The sequence below is a fragment of the Limanda limanda genome, chromosome 5, assembly GCF_963576545.1.
Source record: "Limanda limanda chromosome 5, fLimLim1.1, whole genome shotgun sequence".
In the NCBI taxonomy this organism is placed as follows: domain Eukaryota; kingdom Metazoa; phylum Chordata; class Actinopteri; order Pleuronectiformes; family Pleuronectidae; genus Limanda; species Limanda limanda.
Window position 1 is genome coordinate 15,729,119 of NC_083640.1, and position 21,588 is coordinate 15,750,706.

Genomic DNA, 21,588 nt, shown 5'->3' on the forward strand with positions numbered 1-21,588 from the left:
GACAGACTGTGTCTATCGTGTGTGTGTGTTGTTGTTGTACGTGTGTGTAGAGTCTGTTTTGTGACGCAGGCGGGGGCGCCAGACCAGTGATGCAGAGCCCAGCATTCACCTTTAAAATCTGTCAATCTCTCAGGTCCTTCCTCAGTGACGGACACATCGAGACCCAACAGGTGAGAGGAGAATATTTGACATATCTTAATCCAGACAAAAACTAGTATGGTGACACATTTGTTATTCTATACTAATCTTTATTCGTCTAATTTGCCTATATAATGTGTTTTATTCTTTTTGATTAAAGGGCAAGAACGTTTGGATTTTACACTCACATTGAAAATCATCAGAAGACAATGTGGGTCCTTGAGAAGATCAGGGAGAGCGTGGAGAGCATTCCTCTAGAGGTCAGTCGTTACATGGGAAAGAGTGAGGAGGATGTCTCTTCTAAAATCAGCTTCTCTCATAATCTGCACAACAACATCCTCACGCCCGACAAGATCCCAGAGTTCTGTCTGCCTCCGCGGCTCTGCAGGAGGAAGCCCCTGATTGAAGCTGAGACGGCCCCACCTCGCCTGCAGAGACGCAACCACATAGCCAAGAGCAGCACTTGTTCCAACAAAACAAATGTAAAGACCAACGAGGCCAAAACAAAGATTGGTGACGCATTAGTGGCTTGGAAGGCAACAAAGAAACCTTTGCCATTCTCTGCAGATGGGTATGGGCTGGCTGGGATGTATGAGAGCCCCAACACTCGGAGAAAAGAATCTTTGTTCCACTCAAATTTGCCTGATTACGTGCTCAAAAGAAGAGCTCCCATTGCAGCACCCAACATGGCAAAGGAGACAAACCTGCCCAAGAAAACTTTATCTGGGTTTTTCCCTGTGTTTTCAAACAGGAGCCTGTCAGATACAGGAAGCACAGAGAGTGAAACACCTTCTTCCAGTGATTCCTCGCCCCTCAGTTCCCCTTACAGTCCCAAATCCTCCTTCTACATCCCATCAGGCAGTGGCGGTCTTAAAACAGCAACATCCTGTCCTCTGTTACATGACAACAGGGAGGAGAAAGGGAGGATGAAGAGGGTTTTTTTAAGTGTGCAAACTTTTCCCAGTAGCCGTCCCAGCTCAGTGGGACGCTCGCTCACCCTCGCCCCACCTGTCCTCTTCCCACTGGAGGTTCTGCAGTGTCAGGAGAGGCTTCAGCGGGAGCACGTCCTGCCTCTGCAGGGCCGTGGTAAAGTGCGCCTCTCTGCCGAGAGCACCACATTCTCCACCAACACGCTGTCATCCCTCTCCACAGTCAGAGTTCGTGTGGTGTCTGTGGAGGGCGTGCAGGACGACTCTGGTCGGCAAACCCTGAACTGTGCAGTGAGTCTGTGTCTGACACCAGGGAAGCTGCAGCAGCAGAAGAGCGCCACCATCAGGAACTGCCGCGACCTTGTGTTTAATGAGGATTTCTTCTTCACAGAGCTGAGTCAAGAGGATCTGCTGGAACTGCAGCTGAGATTGAAAGTGCTGGATAAACCTGGAGCTGGAACACTGAGGAGGGGGACAGTGATCGGAGTCATCACCAAACCTTTGTCTCAGTTACTTCACCTTAATAAATTGGTGCAAGAATAGACATTTACCTTTTCACGAAAAATGTGATACTTCCATAAACATAAATGTGTAATGGTTTAATTTAACGGGAAAACAGGGTTGTGACATGTAGCATAGCAACACTTTGTCTTAATATAATTATTGCTATTCGTGCTAAAGAAAAGGGTCGAAGAGGGAGATGTAACACTGCATGTCAAATTGTCATTTGTACTCAACATTTTTCACCTTGTGTAAAAAAGTCAGCTGGTGTTTGTTTCCTGCACTCAAATGACCAAAACTATAATTATTAATATTAAACAAATAATATTTATATCACATATCAATGTATAATGAAGTATTGTCTTCTTCTGTACCCTGTGATGTTTTTGTAATTAATTAATTAATTAAACTGCCACTAAGGTTTGTCGAAGCTTTCTTATTGTGTTCAAATAACATTTTTGGTTCATGCTGACTGACTATGGTTCTTTTTCTAATTTAAAAAAACAATACTTCATCCTTTTGGCCATCACATACAAGCATAATCAAACTTAACTGGCTTCGGAGTTCAAAATCAATTAAATTAAGACACGTGTATCATGCCTTGATGCACAACAAATCTTCTTGTCACTTTTTGCCACATCGAACAGGAAATAGGTCAATTTGGATTGAAAATTAAATTTGGCTTGATTTTTGGCGTTTTGACACCTGCCACGAAATCGTACTCCTTTCATCAGATCAACTTCAAATCAGTGAGTGTGACATTTCCTCAAACTGTGTAAACATTGAGGTGAAAGCTGAAAGAATACACTTGTTTATGACTTACCATTTAACTCCTTCCAGGCTATTTATATAAAGGGAGACTTCAAAGGATTCATTAAGCAAAGAATTCCTTGTGGTCAGTTTGCTTTAATGTCGTAGTGTCAGTGGTCATAGATTCCGTTGATGTCTTTGATTTTAGCAAAGGTGAAAGATTTATACGATCTCAAGAGAAACAAGGAAGTGTTTTTGACGTGGACAGATCTATTAGTCTCTACGTTATTAAAGTGATAGCAAAAACTTCTGCCAAAAGGAGGTAAGCATCTTTACAACTTTAATTAGATTTACATAAAATCTTCACGTTGTGGCCTACACTTGGTGGCATGGACCGTAATGTGTTATTAGTGGGCGTGGTCCAGTGCCCCTTGAAGGATACAGGAAGTGACATATTGGCAAAATTGCTCAATAGCGGCCCGTGAAAAAAAAAACCTGTCTTAATTTTCCCCGATCTTCACGAAATTTGAAACATACTTGTTTCATGACCAGACACACACAAGAGTTTCTAGAAGAATTATGAAAAAAAGCAACAGGAAGTCGGCCATTTTGGAATTAGTGGCCATTTGGCCATTTCCCAGTTCTTTTTAACACAGATATGAACACTAGATATCTCGGCCGCGTTGCCGGCCAACGGAGACGAACGTCACCACATGGCAGATATGACACTGTGTACTTGTGAATAATTTTGTTATTTTCTAAAAAAAAAAAAAAAATAATTTATGCAGTGTCATAACTACATCTCTGACGTTTATAACAAACCAGACCGTTTCAAAATCGGTTGAAAATTGAGCAAGTTATGGTTATTTACAACTACCAACACAATGTTATGGGTGAGAGAGCCTCCCGCAACAAGATGGCCGCCATGTGGTGACGTCCGGCTCCGTCGAGCGAGATATCTAGTCTTTATATATATCTATGGTTTTTAAGGAATGGGCCTGGCAAAATAGCTGAATAGCGCCCCTAAATTATACCTGCAGTGCACAAAACGCATGCAACACTCCGCCATTTCGCCCGGTCCCTTACCACCCTCCCTGATCACGAGTTAGCAAGTGCTCGGCCCGCACAGTGTTTGCAGCCCTAGTACCACCATTATTGTCAATACCTCTATTATCAGACTTAAGAGATTACAAGTCACCTTTTTTTTTTATCTCATGAATGATGTAAATATTGTTAATTAGTTGTTGTGCTCTGCTACACGACATATATTGCAATTCTGACCATCCTGGGAGAGGGATCACTCACATTTTGTTTCCATTAAACACTTTAAATCATTGTTAAAAACACACATCTTCTCTTTGGCAGATTTAATTACATTTTGTATTATTTTATTTTATTCTATTTTATTTTTTCTATTTTATTTTGTCTTATTAATTTTCACTATTGGTCTTTTGATGTAATGCGTGTTGCTGTACCTTTGTGAAGCACTTCGGTCAATCAAGTTGTTTTAATTCCCTTTTTTAAATCGGAAATAAAGAGTAAAAAAAACAACAAGCCACAAATAAATAAATAAACTAATCCTTTTCCATAATCCTATCCCAAGTGCGGCCTGACGTCATAGCGCCGCCCACCACAGGACGTGCTAATCTGACGTTGAAGCGGCGGAGTCGTCAGAATGTAAACATGGTGACAGAAAGGTGAAGCAGACGCCAAAATGGTCTTCGAAAGCGTGGTGGTGGACGTCCTCAACCGGTTCCTGGGGGACTACGTCGTGAACCTCGACAGCTCGCAGCTCAAGCTCGGCATATGGGGGGGTGAGTGACCCTGTGTGAACCTGTGTGTCACAGGACTAGCTCAGGTGGCTAACCAGTGCTAACAGCGGCTAGCCACCAGCAGCAGGCATGTGTTAGTGTGTGTGTGTGTGTGTGAGGCTCCCTCAGCTGTCAGTGTCACTTCCTCTGTCCACACACACACTTCAGCTGACGGAGACTAAGTTATTTCTACTGAATGGTTCGATCGGGCATTGCTGTTGATGTCAGACCTTAGCATCGATCTTCTGACATTAGCTCTTTGGCTTGTTTGCTCGGTGCACTTCAGATAAGCCAGCGACTTGGGGTCACACCCTGTCATGGAGCCTAGTTATGGTATGAGTCGCCACCTTGTTTAACACCGAGTGGTTTACACAAGCTCCACCAGAGAGAGAGAAAGAGGAAGAGAAAGAGAGAGTAAGAGAGAAAGAGAGAAAGAGAGAGAGGTCTGCACGAGGTCAACATGAGAGAGAGAGAGACTGACAGGTCTGCACTAGGTCAACATGAGGAGAGGTCTCACTATTCATGAAGCTGCAGCCACTTGCAAAACATCCACCTCGATCACTAAGTGTTTTTCAGCACAGATTAATATCTGCTGCATTTATTACAAGCAGGACGTGGCAGTAACAACAATATCAGGATTTATCCCAATGTCATATTCAACAATAGTAATATAACAAATGTTCAATGTTTATATATCGATGTGAGTAGGAGTCGTACCCTACCCATAAAGAAAAGTCCAAACAACAGGTGCAGAAATGCTTCTTCTAACTTGCATTTATTATAATAGTTATTGATTCACTGTATTAAAAAATACTTCATCCTTCTGCAGTTTCAATTTGAAAGAATATCTGCTATTTTATTACTTAGAAATTGATATTGCTTATAAATTGTGTAAGCACAGTGAGGAGGGACAACACATAATCTGATAATATGATCTGATTCAGATTTGTAAACTGTAAAGAACAATTTAAAACCACAACCTTTACTCAGGAGGATTTGAAGAAGTAATAATGTGACAATGATCATTGCCCCATGATTTTTGGCAATATCATCCAGCCCTGAGATATAAGATATTGCACTTGTCTACTCATAAAGTGGTGATATAAATACATACTGAATATTTGAGTCTCTTGGGTCTTGAAGTGATGATGTTGATGTCATGAACGCCTTTAATAATATATGTGTTGCATTGCACTGAGTGTAAACCTTCTGTTTAGATTGGACTGTGTTTCCACTAATCTGTTTGTCTTATCGTAAAGTACATAGTAACAATCACTTATCCTGTCATCGCAGGTGATGCTGTTCTGAGAAATCTTGAAATAAAGGAGAATGCCTTGGTAAGTTGCACAAAATCTGTCATCCGTCATGTCTTTCTGGCGTTCATAATGATTTTGTTTGACAGTAATTTACTTTTTTTGTTCCAGAGCGAGCTTGACATACCTTTTAAAGTGAGAGCCGGTCATATAGGTGAGAATGTAGTGAGAGCCCATGTATGTTGCCTTTAGTGTGGTACAGAAAAACATTTTCTCATCTCGCCTTTGTGTTGATAGGACGGCTGGAGCTTAAGATCCCATGGAAGAACCTCTACACTCAGTCAGTGGAGGCCACTCTGGATGGCGTCTATCTGCTCATAGTCCCCACAGCAAGTAAGAAATGCAAAATATTTGTAAACTTATGTACTCATAGCAGATATAACAGTGTGTATATTACTGTTGATGGTCATTACTGTAATTTGCTGAAATGTTAAAATGATTAAATTCGTCATTTTACATAGGTAAGGTTTGGGTTTGAAAATTAAAAACATATTCAAATAAATTTGTATTTTAAAGGGGAGTATTATAGTAGAAAGCTTTCAATTCTTTATAGTAACTCTATTATCAAGTACAGAAATGAAGTAGACACAACGCGTGTGTAGTACAGTAGTCAAAGATCCTCTCTTACCCTCGCTCACTTATTGTCTTGTCAGGACAAACAGGAAACTCCAGCTAAATCCTCTGTATGTTTTATTGTTTCAATAATCCCTTCTATTGATCCCTTTCTTTGCAGGTATTAAGTATGATGCAGAAAAGGAGGGGAAGCAGCTACAGGAGGCTCAACAGAGGGAGCTAAACAGGATAGAGGAAACAAAGCAGAAGGCTGCTGAGCAAGGTCAGAGTTCAGCTTTTACTTTATGGGTGTGTGTTGACATCTAAGTCTAGCAAATATTCAGGACTTTTGGCTTCCTAGTAACTTTTAAAAATGTTTCAGAGACATTCTGCTGAGTTGTAAGGGAGACATATCGAACGGTGTGACTGTTGGTTCAGATTAGGTCGCCAGAGGTGAAGCGACCGAGACTAAAACGTAGAAAAGATGTGGTTTTATGGAGTAAACATAGTAAAGTAGCAGGAGCAGAGATTCTTTAACATGTGGTTGTGGTTTGTTTGGCTGTGAGTTCCTGTGTTGCTTTTGGAGCTACTGCATTCACACTAAGTATTTTCTGTGGTTTAACACTGCCGAGCCAAAATGCGCTGACCAGTGCAACTCTGACTGCAAGACGAGATAGATAGTGCAACGCTTACTATCTATTATAGCCGTGTGATTAATTCTAAGACAAGTGTGGGTAGAGCTGGTCATCCACCAACCATAAGGTCTGTAGTTTGTCCTCAGAGCCACTTTTTAGTCCCGAATTGGCCGTGACGACTGTGCTGGCAGTTTGTCATGGTGTGATTATTATGTGCAGAAGCAAATAGTTGTACTGTTTGAATTTGTGTGTGATTGAATGAATGTGGCTTGTACTCTTAAATGCTTTGAGATGTCGATACAGTCCATTACAGTACTGTCTTTAAATTTTATCATCGTATATTTCATTACTAGTATAGTAACAAAGTGGAACATTTCTACAGCCATTTATCATTTTAATGCTATTAACTGCACTAATATTAATTATTTATCTTCATTCAAATTTGGTAAGAATATATGCAAATTAGTTTTTTAAAGACTGAATAACATTGTTGCATGTAGCTTCTACATTCATGCTGCACAGGATGCAAAGGATGCACTGAACATCTAACCAGGACCAGTATTCCTATTACGCCAAAATCAATTTACTGCTTATTAACTTAGAATAAGGAAGGTTAGCATAGTTCATAACAAATCAAGAACAAGATAGTTTCGTCCATCAGAAACCAATATGCAAATGTTATGGAATTAACTGCTTATATTTTCAGTTAATGACAAATTATAATCGTTGTCACTTATACACTAGGTGTATGTGCTTTTGTATAATGTGTAAGTATGAAAGGCAAATACTGGTCGAAAAAAGCACAGAATTTATAATTAAGAATTGATACTTTCTTATGTGGAATTGTGTGTTAGGTTAACAATCAAGAATACAAAGATTAACAAGAAAGTTAACAATAAACTTTAACATGTAGAGTTACGGCCAACTGTTGGAATACATTAAAACATATAACGTAAAGGGAATGATTTGTAGACAATGCTCCATTTTTTATCAAAGAGCAAGAGGTCGAATAATGTTTCCTAAAGTAAAAAGCTTCAGGAAAACGTCACAACCATATCAGCACTCATAGTCTTCGTCTTTGTTTATGTTTGACAGAAAACCCCATGTTAGAGAAGCAGGACACCTTCGTGGAAAAAATGGTCACTCAGGTCATCAAAAACCTGACGGTCAAGATCTCTAACATCCACGTACGGTATGAGGATGACGTGAGTATTCAAACTGACTTATCTTAGCGATGTATGTTCTTCGCATATACAGCAAAGCTCAATGACAGTATCGATCATGGCAAAATAAGCACAGTGGAAACCAGGCTTAGCTCTTATTTCTCCTGTTACTTTTTTATACACAGGTCACCAATCCAAACTGTCCTCTGTCATTTGGTGTGTCACTTAAAAACCTCAGCCTTCAGGTAATGTCTCCAATGTCACATAATTTGCTATATTGCATTCATCTATTAGTCATGAATTAATATCACGATTCTACATACGGTATTTAAAAAGTAAAGCTATCTTGTTGAGGCCTTGCTGCTTGTTTGACGTTACAGACGGCTGATGAGAACTGGATTCCGAGTCTTTTGGATGAGAATTCCAAGCTTTTCTTCAAGGTAAGAAATTCAACCACTTAATATGTTGGCTGCATTTGTATTTTATCAAGTATAACCTGTTTTATATTGCATTATTTCTTTGTCATTGTATTATGATTATGATTAGTGTGTCCCTTCAGGCAACAGAAAGTTACTTTACTTATTAAAAAACGTTTTGGGTAATTGAACCAGTCTGTTTGGTTCTGTGAAATGTTTTTGTGCTGGGAACTCATTATATTTCATCCTGACCTATCTTTTGGCCATGGTCCAAATAGTAGAAATCAGTGTACAGTGCCAGCTCTGCTCTGTCCCCATGGTTAGCAGCTGCACTGCTCTAATTGCTTTGTGTTTTCCTTCTTCTCAGTTGATTCAACTAGACAGCTTGTTTGCCTACTGGAATGTTAACTCAACGCTCTTCTCCAATCACACTGCAGAGGAGGCCTTGGTGAGTCACCCTGTCATTACAGTGTTGCACCTTGTCTCCACCAGCCTGGATTCATGCTGCCATTATCTGTCCTATTCCCTCTACACTGAGAAACAGCCTCATTACTGTGAGCACACAGAACGATCCTACGGTTTAGTGTCTTTCAAGAGCAGCCCTAATGGGTACAACATTTAGAAATGTAGTGTTGTGAGGGTTTACTTCCACACGCTGTCAATGCAAACTTCTCTTCTCATGCCTTTTTTTATAGCAATGTCTCCAGCGCAGCATGGAAATCCAGAGCTATGCTCCTGTCAGCCATGACTTCAGTAGGTGTCCTGCTGTCTCCTTTATTCATATTTTTATTCTATGAGTTAACATGATTACGTAGAAAATGTCAAAATAACCTAATGAAACCTGCCTAAAGCCAGATATAACTTGACATTTATATTTAAATCAAATATTTTTAGCCTATGTATGAACTGGTATAATCTCACATTTTGCTCCAGCACACAAATGGCCTCAAAAAAAAGTGTGAATCACACAGCTTGAATCATAACCACCAACAATTTTTACCAGATTTTCGGCGCATCTCAACATATTTTCTTTCAGAGGTGCGCTCAAGCTCAAAGATTCTTAAAGATTGACCTTGCTAACAGAAAAACATAACCACAATTTTTAAATACTTTTGATTTTAAATACAGGTCCAATGTTTCATAAAAGCACACAACCAGGTACAGAAATTAAATTTCTTGTTGCTGGTCCACAGTTTTTCGTCCCATCTCAGCGGATGCTAAACTACGGATGAATCCCAGGTCAGACGTGGACTTCACCTATCCTAAGTTGGACCTGATTGTCAATCTCAGTGAGGTGGCCATTGAGCTCAACAGATCACAGGTATGTGCCTGTGTGTATTTTGAATAACATTGTCCATGCAAGAGCCTGGTTGAAATGTATGGTTTTTTTTAAGGGAGGGGAAGAGAAATTATGTTAAAGAGGAATAAGCTGGGGGAAATTAAATCATATTTGAAAAGTGCAAAGAGGGAAAGAATGAGTTGTTCAGCGATGATATCTGCACCACTGTCAGTACTCACTGTGAGGCTGAGTAATAGTCGACTACCTCTCTTTCCAGTACATTAGCATCTTGGAGTTACTGGGCTCAGTGGATCTGATGTCCCGGAACCTGCCGTACAGGAAGTACAGACCTGAGTTTGATGTTTACAAGAACGCCCACATATGGTCAGAAAGCACATCCACATATTGATTTCAAAAGATAATTTTCCTCCATTTCTTGCTATTATTGGACATTGTTAAGTTTTTATGATGCTTCCCTTGTAGGTGGAAGTATGTGATCACAAGCGTCCTGGAGGTAGATGTGAAGCCTCGTCTTCGCATGTGGTCATGGCAGCACATTCTCTGTCACCGAAAGATGGTCAAACGATACAGAGAGCTCTACAAGACAAAGATCACCACCAAGAAACCCAGCGAGGAGCTGCTCAAACAACTAGAGGTGGGACAAGGCTAAAGTGAACCGGGCTGATGAAGGCGATTTGAAGGGGCGTTGAGAGTTAGAAAGGGACGGATATAGTCGTTACAATGTGCAAAGACACATGGTTGGAGGTTGGAGCCTTATTATTAATATATTGCTTCCATATATCAAATTATCTGGAATTTTCCTATTAATATATTTTGATGTGGTTAGTTGCAGAAGCCAAAGTAATTAGACAGGAGAGATGGAGTTAAAACATTTCTCTCTGTTTGTTTATTCTTTTTGATGGGATACTACTGCTAGTTGTTTCTACTCGACTGTACCCTGACAAATACCCACTCTACTACAGTACATTATTGCCTGCATGGACTGTTAAGGTAATATGATATGCACATAGTTGATTATAAAGTTACTACCTACACAGGATCTATCAGGAATACATTTAGTCTTTCTCCCTCCTCACGACTTACGTACATATCCAGTGCTCCAACCTGTAGAGGGATTGATTGCCTGGGGGAAGAATGTTGTAGTTTAGAGAAATACACCATTAAATCTTAAGCCATCTTTAATATTTCAGATGATGGGTTTTCCACGGTCTCTCCTCAGCTCTGTATGCATTATCTTTTCCTGATGAGATTGATCGTGGACATTACGTAATTGATGGATTCCTGCAAAGAGCAGAAAGATGCTGCTAAAAGCTCTAATCATGTTACGTTGTCTCTGTCCTCAGGAGCTTGAGAAAATCTTGGATATTTTTAACATCACGCTGGCCAGACAGCAGGCGGAAATGGAGGTAAGATCACTTATAGAGGGTATCTGCACTTTCTAAACTCACTAAGAGTTGATGTTTAGCTCCATTGTTTAAGATAAACTCATAGTTATATCCCCAAAATTAATATTTACAAGAATACAGAAACAAACTGGTAGATTTTTTTCCATACATCCCTGGATTTAAGATAACACAAATCATACACAGTGCAATGCTCTCAAGATGTGTGGTTAGTGTAGAAAGTTACATCTCCTGGCTGTTTTTTTTTTACTCTGTTTTGTTATTTTCGTTCTTCTTCCTCAGGCAAGCAGACTAGGCCTGCGTATTTACCGTCCAGGGCTGAAGATGGAGGAGGAGGAGTCTCAAGGTTGGCTTGGCTGGATGTGGAATTGGGGCGGAGAGGCTGATGCACAAGCAAAAGATGTCAAGTCTGGAGGTAGGATATACAAAATGAATTTTAGACACATACTGTACATTAAAGATAGTATGCACAGGACCAGATCAAGAGCGCATACTACAGAAACACAGTAACAGCCTGTAATTTTTGCTAATGCTATGTAACCTGTCATTCAGGTTTTGATGAGCTGTTAACTCCTGCTGAAAAAGCCAAACTCTACACTGCCATTGGATACAGTGAGATTGCCACTAATCCCAACCTGCCAAAGAATGTGAGTCTCGTCCCTCTCTGCCAATTATCTGTCAACTAATGGTACATTTTTGCTTTAAACAACTACTGAGACCAGATTGATCAGATTTGATTTGATTATGTATCATGTCGTCATTTTTTATAGTTTGAGGACATGAAGGTCAACTTCCACATGGAGAAGCTGTCTTTGTCCATCAAAAGCAACAAGGACAGAAATGAGATCCTCAGACTGACTGTGGGAGAGCTCCAGTCCACACTCGCACAGAGATCTGGAGCACAAGCCATCAAGTTTGTCAAAACTTATTTTTTTGTCTGTGTCTACCATGGCTTTATCAGTATAAACACTTGAGTTTAATTTCCAGTGCATACACACATGATTTAATTTGAAAAAAATATATATCGGCACCATACGAATCAACCGCTGCTTTTGCCCAGAAGCTGATCATTGTGCAGCGGTGGACCATAGATATCTGATCTTTTTTTTTTAAAACCCAGCCCTAATTTAATATATATCTCATTCTACATTCACACAAATATGTTTCAGTTTTAAAATGCATTAACGTTGTTACATATACAGACATATCCTGTCCTCCACATTACTCAAATGCCTTAAAAAGAGACTGGTGCAGCATTGTTGGTTGGACAGAAAGAAACTGAGTTGTTTGTAAACAGTGGCGCAGTTACACACATTCACTTCCTGATTGGTTCTTATCAGTCAATACGGGATTACCAGAAATGAATGCAAAATGTTAAAAACACTTGCAGTTCTACCTTGTGGTTCGTCCCAGAAAAGAGATCCTTCTTCTAACATTTCACCATTGTTGTTTCTTGGTCTTGCTGTAAGTGTGCAACCGGCTGCATGTTAGACAATCTGATACCTTTTTACACAGAACCGCACCTGCGCAGTGTCAAGGATGGTCACATGATATGGGCTGAGATCGTTTTCGTTTTTAAAATGCAGTTTTAAAACGCCTAAGAATCATGGCATGGGAGATACTGACTTGTTGTTATCTTCCCTGTTTGTTTTTGTTTTGTTTTGTTTCAATCAGAATCTCAGCCCAGCTCAGTTTGTTTGAGGTCACTGGCCTAGCCATGAACCGGCCTGCACCAACCCTCCTTTCATCAAGGAAGGCAGCAACAGGAATAGGGACCCCGCTTCTCTGTTTCCTGTTTGAAACCAACCCCCTGGATGAGACAGCTGACCAGCGGCTTCATGTAGAATCACAACCCCTGGAAATAATCTATGATGCAGTGAGTGGTTTCAGTCAGTGTGCACATTTTCATAAACATGATAACACAAGGCACCTATCCAATTCATTCTCTGCTCATGTGCAGATAACCGTGAACAGCATGTCCGCGTTCTTCATGCCTCCTGACGACCTGCAGCTGGATGAGCTCACTAACGCCACCCTGATGAAACTGGAGCAGTTTAGAGATCGCACATCCACTGGTCAGTCGCACAAACACCTGATGGGCAAAGTGTCCCTTCGTTTCTTTTTTTACTGGGTTCTTGTCATTCTTTCATGTGCTTAAACACACCCTGCATGTCTCAGCCAATGAGTTATTTGGATTGTGATTTTCTTATTTATTTTCTTCACTTTGATTGTTTCTTGAGATTTTTTTTTTTTTTAAATCATACAATTAACTTTGAGTGTATTCAGCAAGGCTCTATTATATTGATAATACATTACACTGAAAAACATACTGTAATTGATAACAAAGCTGATGTTAGATTCAATATTTCAATCCCCTTTTTTTTGTAGGTCTCATGTATGTTATCGAAACACAGAAGATTCTCGACCTGAATATGAACTTGATGGCCTCCTACGTAATCATTCCACAAACAGGCTTTTACAACGGCACCCAGAACATCATGCTGTTGGATCTTGGTCATTTCAAGGTCAGAAAATAAAAACTGCAAATTTTTGAAAAAAAATCTAAAGTGGCCTTACTTCAACTATGGAGTAAATAAAACATTTTATTTTTAGTTTCCCAGAAGAGACACTGAAAAGAAAAGCTTTTTTTTTCAGTGGCTTCATTTGTTGTTTTAGAGTTCAGTGAAAACTTGAATGTTGTTGTCTTTCCAGATGTCGAGTCAAAGCAAGGAGCATCTACCTCAGCTGTCCGTGGGCTCCAGCAACATTGAAGACATCATGTCCAGAGCATACGACAGCTTTGACATACAACTTAGTAGCCTGCAGTTACTTTATAGCAAAGCAGGTAAAAACACCAGAGCTTATATTAATCATACTTTTTACAGCACAAAACAATTTCTACAGAGAAAATATTTAACTCTTGTTGTCGTGTTGGCTCTAATATGTCTTAGCTAAGAAAAGAAGACAGTTACACGTTGCTTTTTTTGTGTAGAATAAATATATAATGTATAACTTTATCTGTGTTTGATAGATGGGGACTGGAAAAAGGCCCGTAAGCAGAAACGGTCACCGCTTCACATCCTAGAACCTGTGGATCTAACAATGGATTTCAGCAGGGCGATGGTTGTCAAAGACTACCGCATGGCAAAGTAAGTGTGTCTGTTTTCCTTTGCAAACATCAAATACGGCAAACCTGCACTGCAAGTTCCAATAGTCAGCTGAGTATACAGTGACGTACACACATATGTATCCCCAGTTAATTGGATCTTGAATAGTAAATATTATGGCCAGAGAAAAAAATTGAGTTTAAAGTGAAAGTTTGTAGGTTTGTTTGTGCATCTGTGTTTTCATGTGTTCCAGGTATAAGATGTCTGGAGAGCTTCCTCTGCTGTCTCTTTGTATTTCTGATGATAAACTGCGAAGTGTTCTGGAGCTGGTTAAAAGTATCCCACTACCTGAGAGCAGACCTGCTGGACGCAGCGTTGGTGCACCCAGCACACCAAAGGCAAGAACAGCAAATGACAACAAAGTACATATTGTGGGGATAAATGAGCGAAATAGAATAACTAAACGAAACCGAAATGTTTTGGCCAAAATGTAGGAATATAATAAAATTTGTTGTTCTCTGTGGAAATAAAAAGGGATGAATATTAACTGATGAAGACAGTACTTTAATAACAACATTGTCTGATTTTCATACATTCATTGAGTTAATAAGTTGTTTATTGGTGTCGCTCATGTTTGGATTTTATTTCCTCCCTAGCCAAAGCCGTTGTACACACCCAAACTCACTCCCAGAAGACCTCTGAACTTAGCTGACCAGCGCTCCTCGCTCATCTTTGAGTCATGTGAAACCATCAGCATCTCGTCTTTGGGTGAGAAACAGATCTTGAGGCTTAACACCTGATAACAGTCTGGGTGTGTACATATAGTATGACAGATGGATCATTGTGTGTGTGTGTGTGTGTGTTTGTGTTTATCACTTCTTAGGGTCAGAGGAAGATTTGTTCTACGATGCTCCCAGCTCTCCCATTGGCGATAAAGCGTTCTTCTCAGACAATCCCATGCCGCTGCGCTATGCAGCCTTAAACAAAGGAAAAGGTCTGCTCAAGGACGAAGCTCCGAAGAATATGACAAACTTCATTCTGAAGTTTGATATTAGTGAGGTACAGAGAGTCTTTTTAACTCTTTAATATCCAAGATTTCATATCCACATTTTATTTGATTCAGTTCCTTTGTTGTTAACGATCTGTGGTATTTCATTCTCTTTAAAAGTAACTTATTTTTATTCTTGTACTCTTGTACCCTTTTTAATTTGTTCTCATTTCCATAATTACGATATAGTTTTCCTTTATTCTCGTACTTTATCTCTTTGTGCTCTTTATTCCTCTAGTTCTCCATTCAGTTGCGCCGCCTGTCTGGTGATCAGGAGGTCACGGTGCTCCATTTGGACATAGATGGTCTGGGCACTGAGCTGAAACTGTGCACCTTTGACTTGACATCCATTACATACCTTCGAGAGATCTGCCTCAAGTGTCCTGAATATATGGGTGAGGCGTTCAGCACAAGTTGTTCATTATTCATATATTTGATATATGTTGGTGTTTACAAGCAATAATGAACATTCCAGAGAGTCTTGGCTTCAGTTGTTTCTCGTCATATTTTCACGTGTTTCCTGCTTGTGTAGATTCTGAAGATGAGCAAGTTCAGCTGATAACCACTCTGGACAACACTGAGGTGGACCTGCTCACAGTGGAGTATATCAAAGTACGTGTGACACTGTACATTGAATTACATTTCAGATAGATTTATTTATGGGAAGATCTTGTCAGTACCCTGAATGATTGTTTTCCTGATGCTTCCTCATCGACATGTCTCATCTAGGCTGACAAAACTGGTCCTGAGTTCAAGTCTCTACACAATAATACAGAGCAGCTCATCAAGGTGAGAGAAATGTTAAATAACCAGTAACTACCCTTAGATTTGTCTATGTTATTCTTTTCTGAGTAATGTTGGACATATTTATGTTGGATTCACGATTAACCAGAAAATGCTGGAACATAATGCAAATACCATATCTGAAAGAAAAATTATCTTTATGTTCTTTATACCATTTAATAATTAACAAAAACAAAAACAGAATGTAACTGTAACATTGTCTTTCCCATCAGGGGACGTTTTCATCCCTTGATGTACATCTACATACTGAGGCTCTACTCAATACCATGAGCTTCCTCAACAACCTCCTGCCTCCGCCCGAGAAGAAGGAGGAGCTACCAATCATCACAGCGGAAGATGAGGTAGAAGGAGAGAAGGAGGGAGAAAAGAAAGAGGAAGCTACTGTCGCCAAGAAAAAAAGTAACTTTTAGAGAGTCATTACATGTCACATTCAAAAGCTATTTGTCATCTGTTCAAATCCATTTCCTGTCCCTATTTATTCACCTTTTCTTTCTGTTTTTCACAGCTCCAAAGAAGTCAAAGTTTGCAGATGTTGTGAATCTTCATATCAAAGCTGATCTCCGCTGTCTAAAAATTTTCATCAGAGGACAGAACACCAGAATCTCGGAGATTAGTATCGAGGGTATGTAAATGTGTGATATAACGCATGAGATGTTAAATTGAGACTGTCTCCAATGTATCTTTCACGATTTTGCCTGTGTTCAAACTTTTACAATTTTTTTCAGCTTTCCTAAAGTACTTTTATTTAAAGTTGTCCTATGATGCAAACTCTCTGATCTGCTTACTCATTGTCTCACGTTCTCAATCATCCAGGTCTGGTTTCGGAGGTTCTGATGAGGAAGGAGGAGATGGAGATTCTGGCCAAACTGAAGAGCATTGTGATCCTAGACTGTGACAAAGATTCCTTTTACAAAAAGGTACAATCACAAGTGGCCTTTATTTTAAAACAGAGTGTACCATAATCTAGATTAGTCCATTAACTTAATGAAATACAGGTCTCCTCTTACATTTTTTGCCTAAAGTCCATATTTATATTTTGTATTTTCTTGTGTTTTTGGCACCAACATAACTGTCAGTTTTTTTCTGAAATGTTGTCTCTCATGGCTTAGGCTGTGTCTATAGCAGACGAGGAAGTGTTTTCCTTCCGCATGGTGAACTACACAGATGCGACAGAAGGTGATGCGTATCTGGACATGTCTAAAGTTGACCTCTCTGTTTCACTGACTGTGGGATGTATCCAGGTCATCTTCCTCAACAAGTTTGTCTCTTCCATATTGGTAAGAATCACAACATAATCCCCAAAAATGTAACAGTTTGTTTGAATGTTCAGATCACAGGTGAAGGATTATCATGCTACTGGATTTCAATATCTGACTGAATGATTCGTACATTCATTTTTTTCCCCTTCTTTTTCTTGCTCCCAACCCCTGTTAATGAATCTATTACACACTGTTTTCTATTCTTCAACTCCTCCATTTTTTCCATGTCCCAGACATTCATCAATAACTTCCAGGAGGCCAAAGAGGCCCTGGCTGAGGTGACGGCCCAGGCTGCAGGAAAGGCAGCATTGGGTGTGAAGGGGCTGGCAGAGCGAAGCACTCGGATCGCTCTGAACGTCCACTTCAATGCACCTGTCATCTTCCTCCCCCAGTCCTCCTCTTCCACCAATGTCATCGTAGCTGATCTTGGTCTGCTGTCTGTCAAGAACCGTTTTTCCAAGCAGCCATTTAAAAGTGAAGCTGATATCCCTCCTGTCGTGGATATAATGACTGTGAGGCTGACTGATCTCAAGATGTACAGGTCAGAGTCAAGTTATTTTTAGGACTTGAGTTGGATTTACAGTAATATGATATTCTCCTGATTATTTCTGTAACAACTGTGCTATGTTATTGTTTTTTCTCCAGGACCACATACGTAAATGAAGGGTTTGAGGGAGAAACTCAGCTGCTGATGCCAGTCAACATGGACTTGGAAGTCCAGAGAAATCTTTCATCCAACTGGTACCACAGCATACCTGACATAGGGATCACTGCTCATCTAAAGCCCATGAGTGTAAGTAGGTCTAAATGGTAGAATGAGGGGTTTATCACATCTGTGCTGGTGTTTATAAGTTATATTTTTATCTGATGTCATTTTTTGGATTGGTGTAAGTTTATTTGGTAACTCCTTATTTAAATAATTCCACCACCAAGGCCTGACATTTACCTTAAATTCAATCTTTCATGTACCTTACTTCGACCAAAATTAGTGCATTTACACAGGTTTCTTAAACATGGGTACACAATGCTGAAAAGGCGATTGACTGCTTTCCAATTGCCAGTAGAGGAGTTTGCCTTTCAATTTCTTCTCCCCTGGTGCAAAGTGTTCAATGTCATGAACACACCAAAAATTGAGGTTGATCTCTCATCCCATGTCTTTCAAAAGGATCTCTTTCAGCTGAGTGGTACTTTTCCATCACTGCTGTTTGGAGTCAGAGTTGATTAAAGCCTGTGTGTACTAAAGATTAATTAGACCTGGGAGTGCATGCAATTAATCAATTCCAATTGCAGACAGAAGCCAGATGTCAGTGGATGTTGGTGGGGTTATTGACCAGTGGAAATGGGGCTGTAGATATCCGTCCCTTACATATCCCTTAAGTTTTTTTTTTTCATAAAGAACCATAAATTATTTCCTGGGAAACAGGTGATGATGTCACAAAAAATACCTGCATGTTAAAGAAATTGGAAAAAGAAATTAACCTGGATTCATGCCAAAATTTCATTTTTCCACCAAATTTCTTGGTAATCTGTTCAGTCATTTTTATGTTATCATGCAAAAAAAAAAAAAAAAAAATCAAACAAAACAAACCCACAGACTGAGGCGAAAACATAACCTCCATGGTAATGCACAGATGGGCTTTATCAGTAATAGACTATTTGTTTTCAGAAAGTTGGGCACAAAAGTAGGGAGAGGCTGTCAGTGAGAAACTAAATCAAGTGTATTTGTATCTTATTTTGTGTTCTTCTCCCAACAGCTGATCCTCAGCCAGGATGACATGACCGTGGTCCTAAGGACTCTGAGTGAGAATCTGTCAGAGAAGTCAGATGCTGTTCCAACATCGATCTCTCCACCCACCACTGACACCCTCTCCGATTCTACATCCAACAAAGGGTCCCAGTGCTCTGGCACCACTGGACAAGCCGGCAGTAAGGAGTTGTGCAGGATTGTGAAACTGGTCTAGAAATATTATTAAACTATTGTAAATTTTTGAGCCTATTCTCTGTGCAACTTCACTGCAGATAACATGGTGGTGACAGCCGCTGTTGTGGAGACCCAGAAAAACAGCAAGCTGAAGAGCACACTCAAGTTAGACTTCAAGTTTGACTCCATGACACTGGTGGTGTTCAGCCCTAATGGGAATGAGGTAATGCAACAGCACACACACACTCAGACTCACACTCACACTCTCTCACACACACACACACACACACTAAGACACACAGAAATGCAGGAACAACTGATAGCAGTTGTATGAAATGAGACTTTACCACCTTCATTTTCCGAGACTCTGTGACGTTCTGTAGTTACAGCTGTTGGACTCGCACGATGACGAGCTGAAGCTGGCAGAATTTAGCCTGGACACCATCTCTACCTCCGTTCACATGTTCTCTGACAGCTCCATGAAAGCCTCAGTCCGTCTCGCTGCTTGCCTTCTTGATGACAAGAGACCCCAAATCAAGATGGTTACTTCAAGGTACTTAATATCCACCTTGCTTTACTTTACTTGCTTTTATTTTTTAATTTGAATTGTAATATTTGGAAGGTTGGTGTTTTTAGCAGAGGGTGCTGTTGCTCCGCTGATCTACACAATGTAAGAGGAGATGATTATTCTTCACTAACAGCACTTCTCTATTCTCTCTCAGAATGATGGCGATGCGTCCGGGTGCAGAACAGAACATGATGGTGGAGGTGAACTATCGTCAAGGCCGTGAAGGCACCATATTGGACACGTTGGTGCAGGACGTGTACTTGTGTGCCAGCATGGAGTTCCTGCTCACTGTGGCAGATATCTTTCTCAAGGCCAGCCAGCAGGGTTTTGCTGAAGTGCCCCAACACATGATGAGCTCTGGAGCAGGAGATAAAAAGAATACTAACCCTGCTGTCACTTCTAAAGAGACACGTGAGTTACATTAATAGTTTCAGCGTAATGGGGTGTGAACTGTTTTAAAAATGTATAAATGTTGCACACTGATGTCATAAAACCTGAACTGACTTTCTATTCTGACACTCTGCCGCTGTCAGCTGCCGTGGTCTCAAAGACAGAGATGAACGTTCTGGTGAGAAACCCGGAGATTGTGTTTGTGGCTGACCTGACGCGTGCTGACGGCCCCGCCCTGGTCATGACCACGGAGTGCGAACTAGTAATGAAAAGTGGTGCAGAGGGATCCAATATGACTGCTATCATCAAGGACCTCAAGGTTTGTATGGTCCTTTGAATCTAGCTTGGAAAAAAACAGAGATTCAGTATTTTATGTTTTTATCATTCTGCAAAGCAGTAGGAATTGTCTCTGAGACATTGCTCTACAAATCAACTTTATTTGCTTTGACTGACTATTGAAAGAGTTAAAATATGATCTTGCATGCAACAATATTACAGTATAAAAAGCTTTGTTTCTGGTTGTTATTGTAGGTGGTGGCATGTCCCTTCAAGGCTGAGAAGAGGGTGAACAATATGACAACAGTTCTGCACCCGTGCCAAGTTTTATATAATAGTTCTCAGTCTCCAACTGGCCCTCAGGTGATGGAGGTCTCCATCAATGCTCTCACACTGAAGGTAGGTGTTGTATTAATACTAAAATCAGTGAAATGAGAGATTATGTTGTATCATTTATGTTGTTTCAAATTTATATAAATAGGCATAGAAATGTAGCTATGTAAATCGCCTTAAAGGTTAATTATGTTTCCATCTGCACAGGTCTCTCCCATCATCATCAACACAGTAATTACCATCCAGACAGCACTGACTCCCACAGTGGAAGCCCCTGTGGAGCTGGATAGTCCTGTTCCTGTTGACCTGTGGGTGAAACGAGGCTGGAAGGAGCTCAAGCTCTGGTTCCTAGACGAGGAGGGGGACGAAGACACAAGGTCACTGGTCCCACTGGTACCTCAGGGAGAGTCATTAAAGGTATTTAGGTGCATTGCGGCTGTACAGATGACACTGCACTGACAGTCAGTTAAGATTAATTTAGTTTTCGTTTATTAAGGTTGGTCCCTTTTTATATCACAATCCCTATTTAGTTTGGTTCATTTTGATTTAGCAGAATAGGGTGTGTCATTTCATTGGTTATCCATCCCTGTAGGTGTCCATCGAATCCATCTGTCTCACTCTGGAAGCTGGCGTGGGACATCGCACCATCCCCATGCTCCTGGCTAAGTCATCCTTCAATGGAGACGTTACCAACTGGTCCACTCTCATTAACCTGCACAGCGCGCTTAACATGGAGGTAATACACACAAACAAAGACCTGTATACAGTAGAGAATTTACTCCAACCATGATCCTACACTCCGAAATATACACCGCTTCTTAGATTTATATATATTTATGTTAATTATTATATTGTTTTTTGCTTTAGATTCACTATTTCAATGAAGTGGTGGGAGTGTGGGAACCGCTACTGGAGCCTTTAGAAGATGAGACAAGAGATGGATTCAGATCATGGAGACTTGAACTGAAGGT

At 40.3% G+C, this 21,588-nt stretch overlaps 2 protein-coding genes across 2 annotated transcripts in view; both read left to right on the plus strand.

The window, feature by feature from the left end:
* Window positions 1–347: 347 nt before the first annotated feature.
* Window positions 348–1,610, plus strand: LOC133001316 (C2 calcium-dependent domain-containing protein 4C). The gene has a single exon (XM_061070862.1). The coding sequence runs from the start codon at window positions 348–350 to the stop codon at window positions 1,608–1,610; it is 1,263 nt and encodes a 420-aa protein (XP_060926845.1).
* A 2,380-nt stretch (window positions 1,611–3,990) lies between these two features.
* The window catches only part of vps13a (vacuolar protein sorting 13 homolog A), a 40,147-nt gene continuing 22,549 nt past the window's right edge, over window positions 3,991–21,588 (plus strand). The window contains exons 1-43 of the mRNA XM_061072377.1: window positions 3,991–4,132; window positions 5,423–5,466; window positions 5,554–5,596; window positions 5,680–5,775; window positions 6,176–6,277; window positions 7,725–7,834; window positions 7,978–8,037; window positions 8,173–8,232; window positions 8,576–8,656; window positions 8,904–8,961; window positions 9,402–9,529; window positions 9,765–9,871; window positions 9,971–10,142; window positions 10,852–10,914; window positions 11,194–11,326; window positions 11,464–11,558; window positions 11,682–11,824; window positions 12,586–12,787; window positions 12,872–12,986; window positions 13,300–13,436; window positions 13,624–13,756; window positions 13,943–14,060; window positions 14,272–14,416; window positions 14,675–14,786; window positions 14,902–15,077; window positions 15,305–15,461; window positions 15,599–15,678; window positions 15,796–15,855; window positions 16,083–16,269; window positions 16,376–16,492; window positions 16,684–16,787; window positions 16,980–17,147; window positions 17,363–17,670; window positions 17,775–17,922; window positions 18,884–19,055; window positions 19,149–19,273; window positions 19,434–19,603; window positions 19,773–20,029; window positions 20,152–20,327; window positions 20,540–20,683; window positions 20,825–21,034; window positions 21,210–21,353; window positions 21,485–21,586. Coding sequence (XP_060928360.1) covers window positions 4,033–4,132; window positions 5,423–5,466; window positions 5,554–5,596; window positions 5,680–5,775; window positions 6,176–6,277; window positions 7,725–7,834; window positions 7,978–8,037; window positions 8,173–8,232; window positions 8,576–8,656; window positions 8,904–8,961; window positions 9,402–9,529; window positions 9,765–9,871; window positions 9,971–10,142; window positions 10,852–10,914; window positions 11,194–11,326; window positions 11,464–11,558; window positions 11,682–11,824; window positions 12,586–12,787; window positions 12,872–12,986; window positions 13,300–13,436; window positions 13,624–13,756; window positions 13,943–14,060; window positions 14,272–14,416; window positions 14,675–14,786; window positions 14,902–15,077; window positions 15,305–15,461; window positions 15,599–15,678; window positions 15,796–15,855; window positions 16,083–16,269; window positions 16,376–16,492; window positions 16,684–16,787; window positions 16,980–17,147; window positions 17,363–17,670; window positions 17,775–17,922; window positions 18,884–19,055; window positions 19,149–19,273; window positions 19,434–19,603; window positions 19,773–20,029; window positions 20,152–20,327; window positions 20,540–20,683; window positions 20,825–21,034; window positions 21,210–21,353; window positions 21,485–21,586 — 5,562 coding nt within the window. The 5' untranslated portion in view covers window positions 3,991–4,032. The remainder of the gene's footprint in view (window positions 4,133–5,422; window positions 5,467–5,553; window positions 5,597–5,679; window positions 5,776–6,175; window positions 6,278–7,724; window positions 7,835–7,977; window positions 8,038–8,172; window positions 8,233–8,575; window positions 8,657–8,903; window positions 8,962–9,401; window positions 9,530–9,764; window positions 9,872–9,970; window positions 10,143–10,851; window positions 10,915–11,193; window positions 11,327–11,463; window positions 11,559–11,681; window positions 11,825–12,585; window positions 12,788–12,871; window positions 12,987–13,299; window positions 13,437–13,623; window positions 13,757–13,942; window positions 14,061–14,271; window positions 14,417–14,674; window positions 14,787–14,901; window positions 15,078–15,304; window positions 15,462–15,598; window positions 15,679–15,795; window positions 15,856–16,082; window positions 16,270–16,375; window positions 16,493–16,683; window positions 16,788–16,979; window positions 17,148–17,362; window positions 17,671–17,774; window positions 17,923–18,883; window positions 19,056–19,148; window positions 19,274–19,433; window positions 19,604–19,772; window positions 20,030–20,151; window positions 20,328–20,539; window positions 20,684–20,824; window positions 21,035–21,209; window positions 21,354–21,484; window positions 21,587–21,588) is intronic.

Coding starts and splice junctions, on each gene's coding strand:
- LOC133001316 (XM_061070862.1), top strand. CDS start 348: ATGTGGGTCCTTGAGAAGATCAGGGAGAGCGTGGAGAGCATTCCTCTA.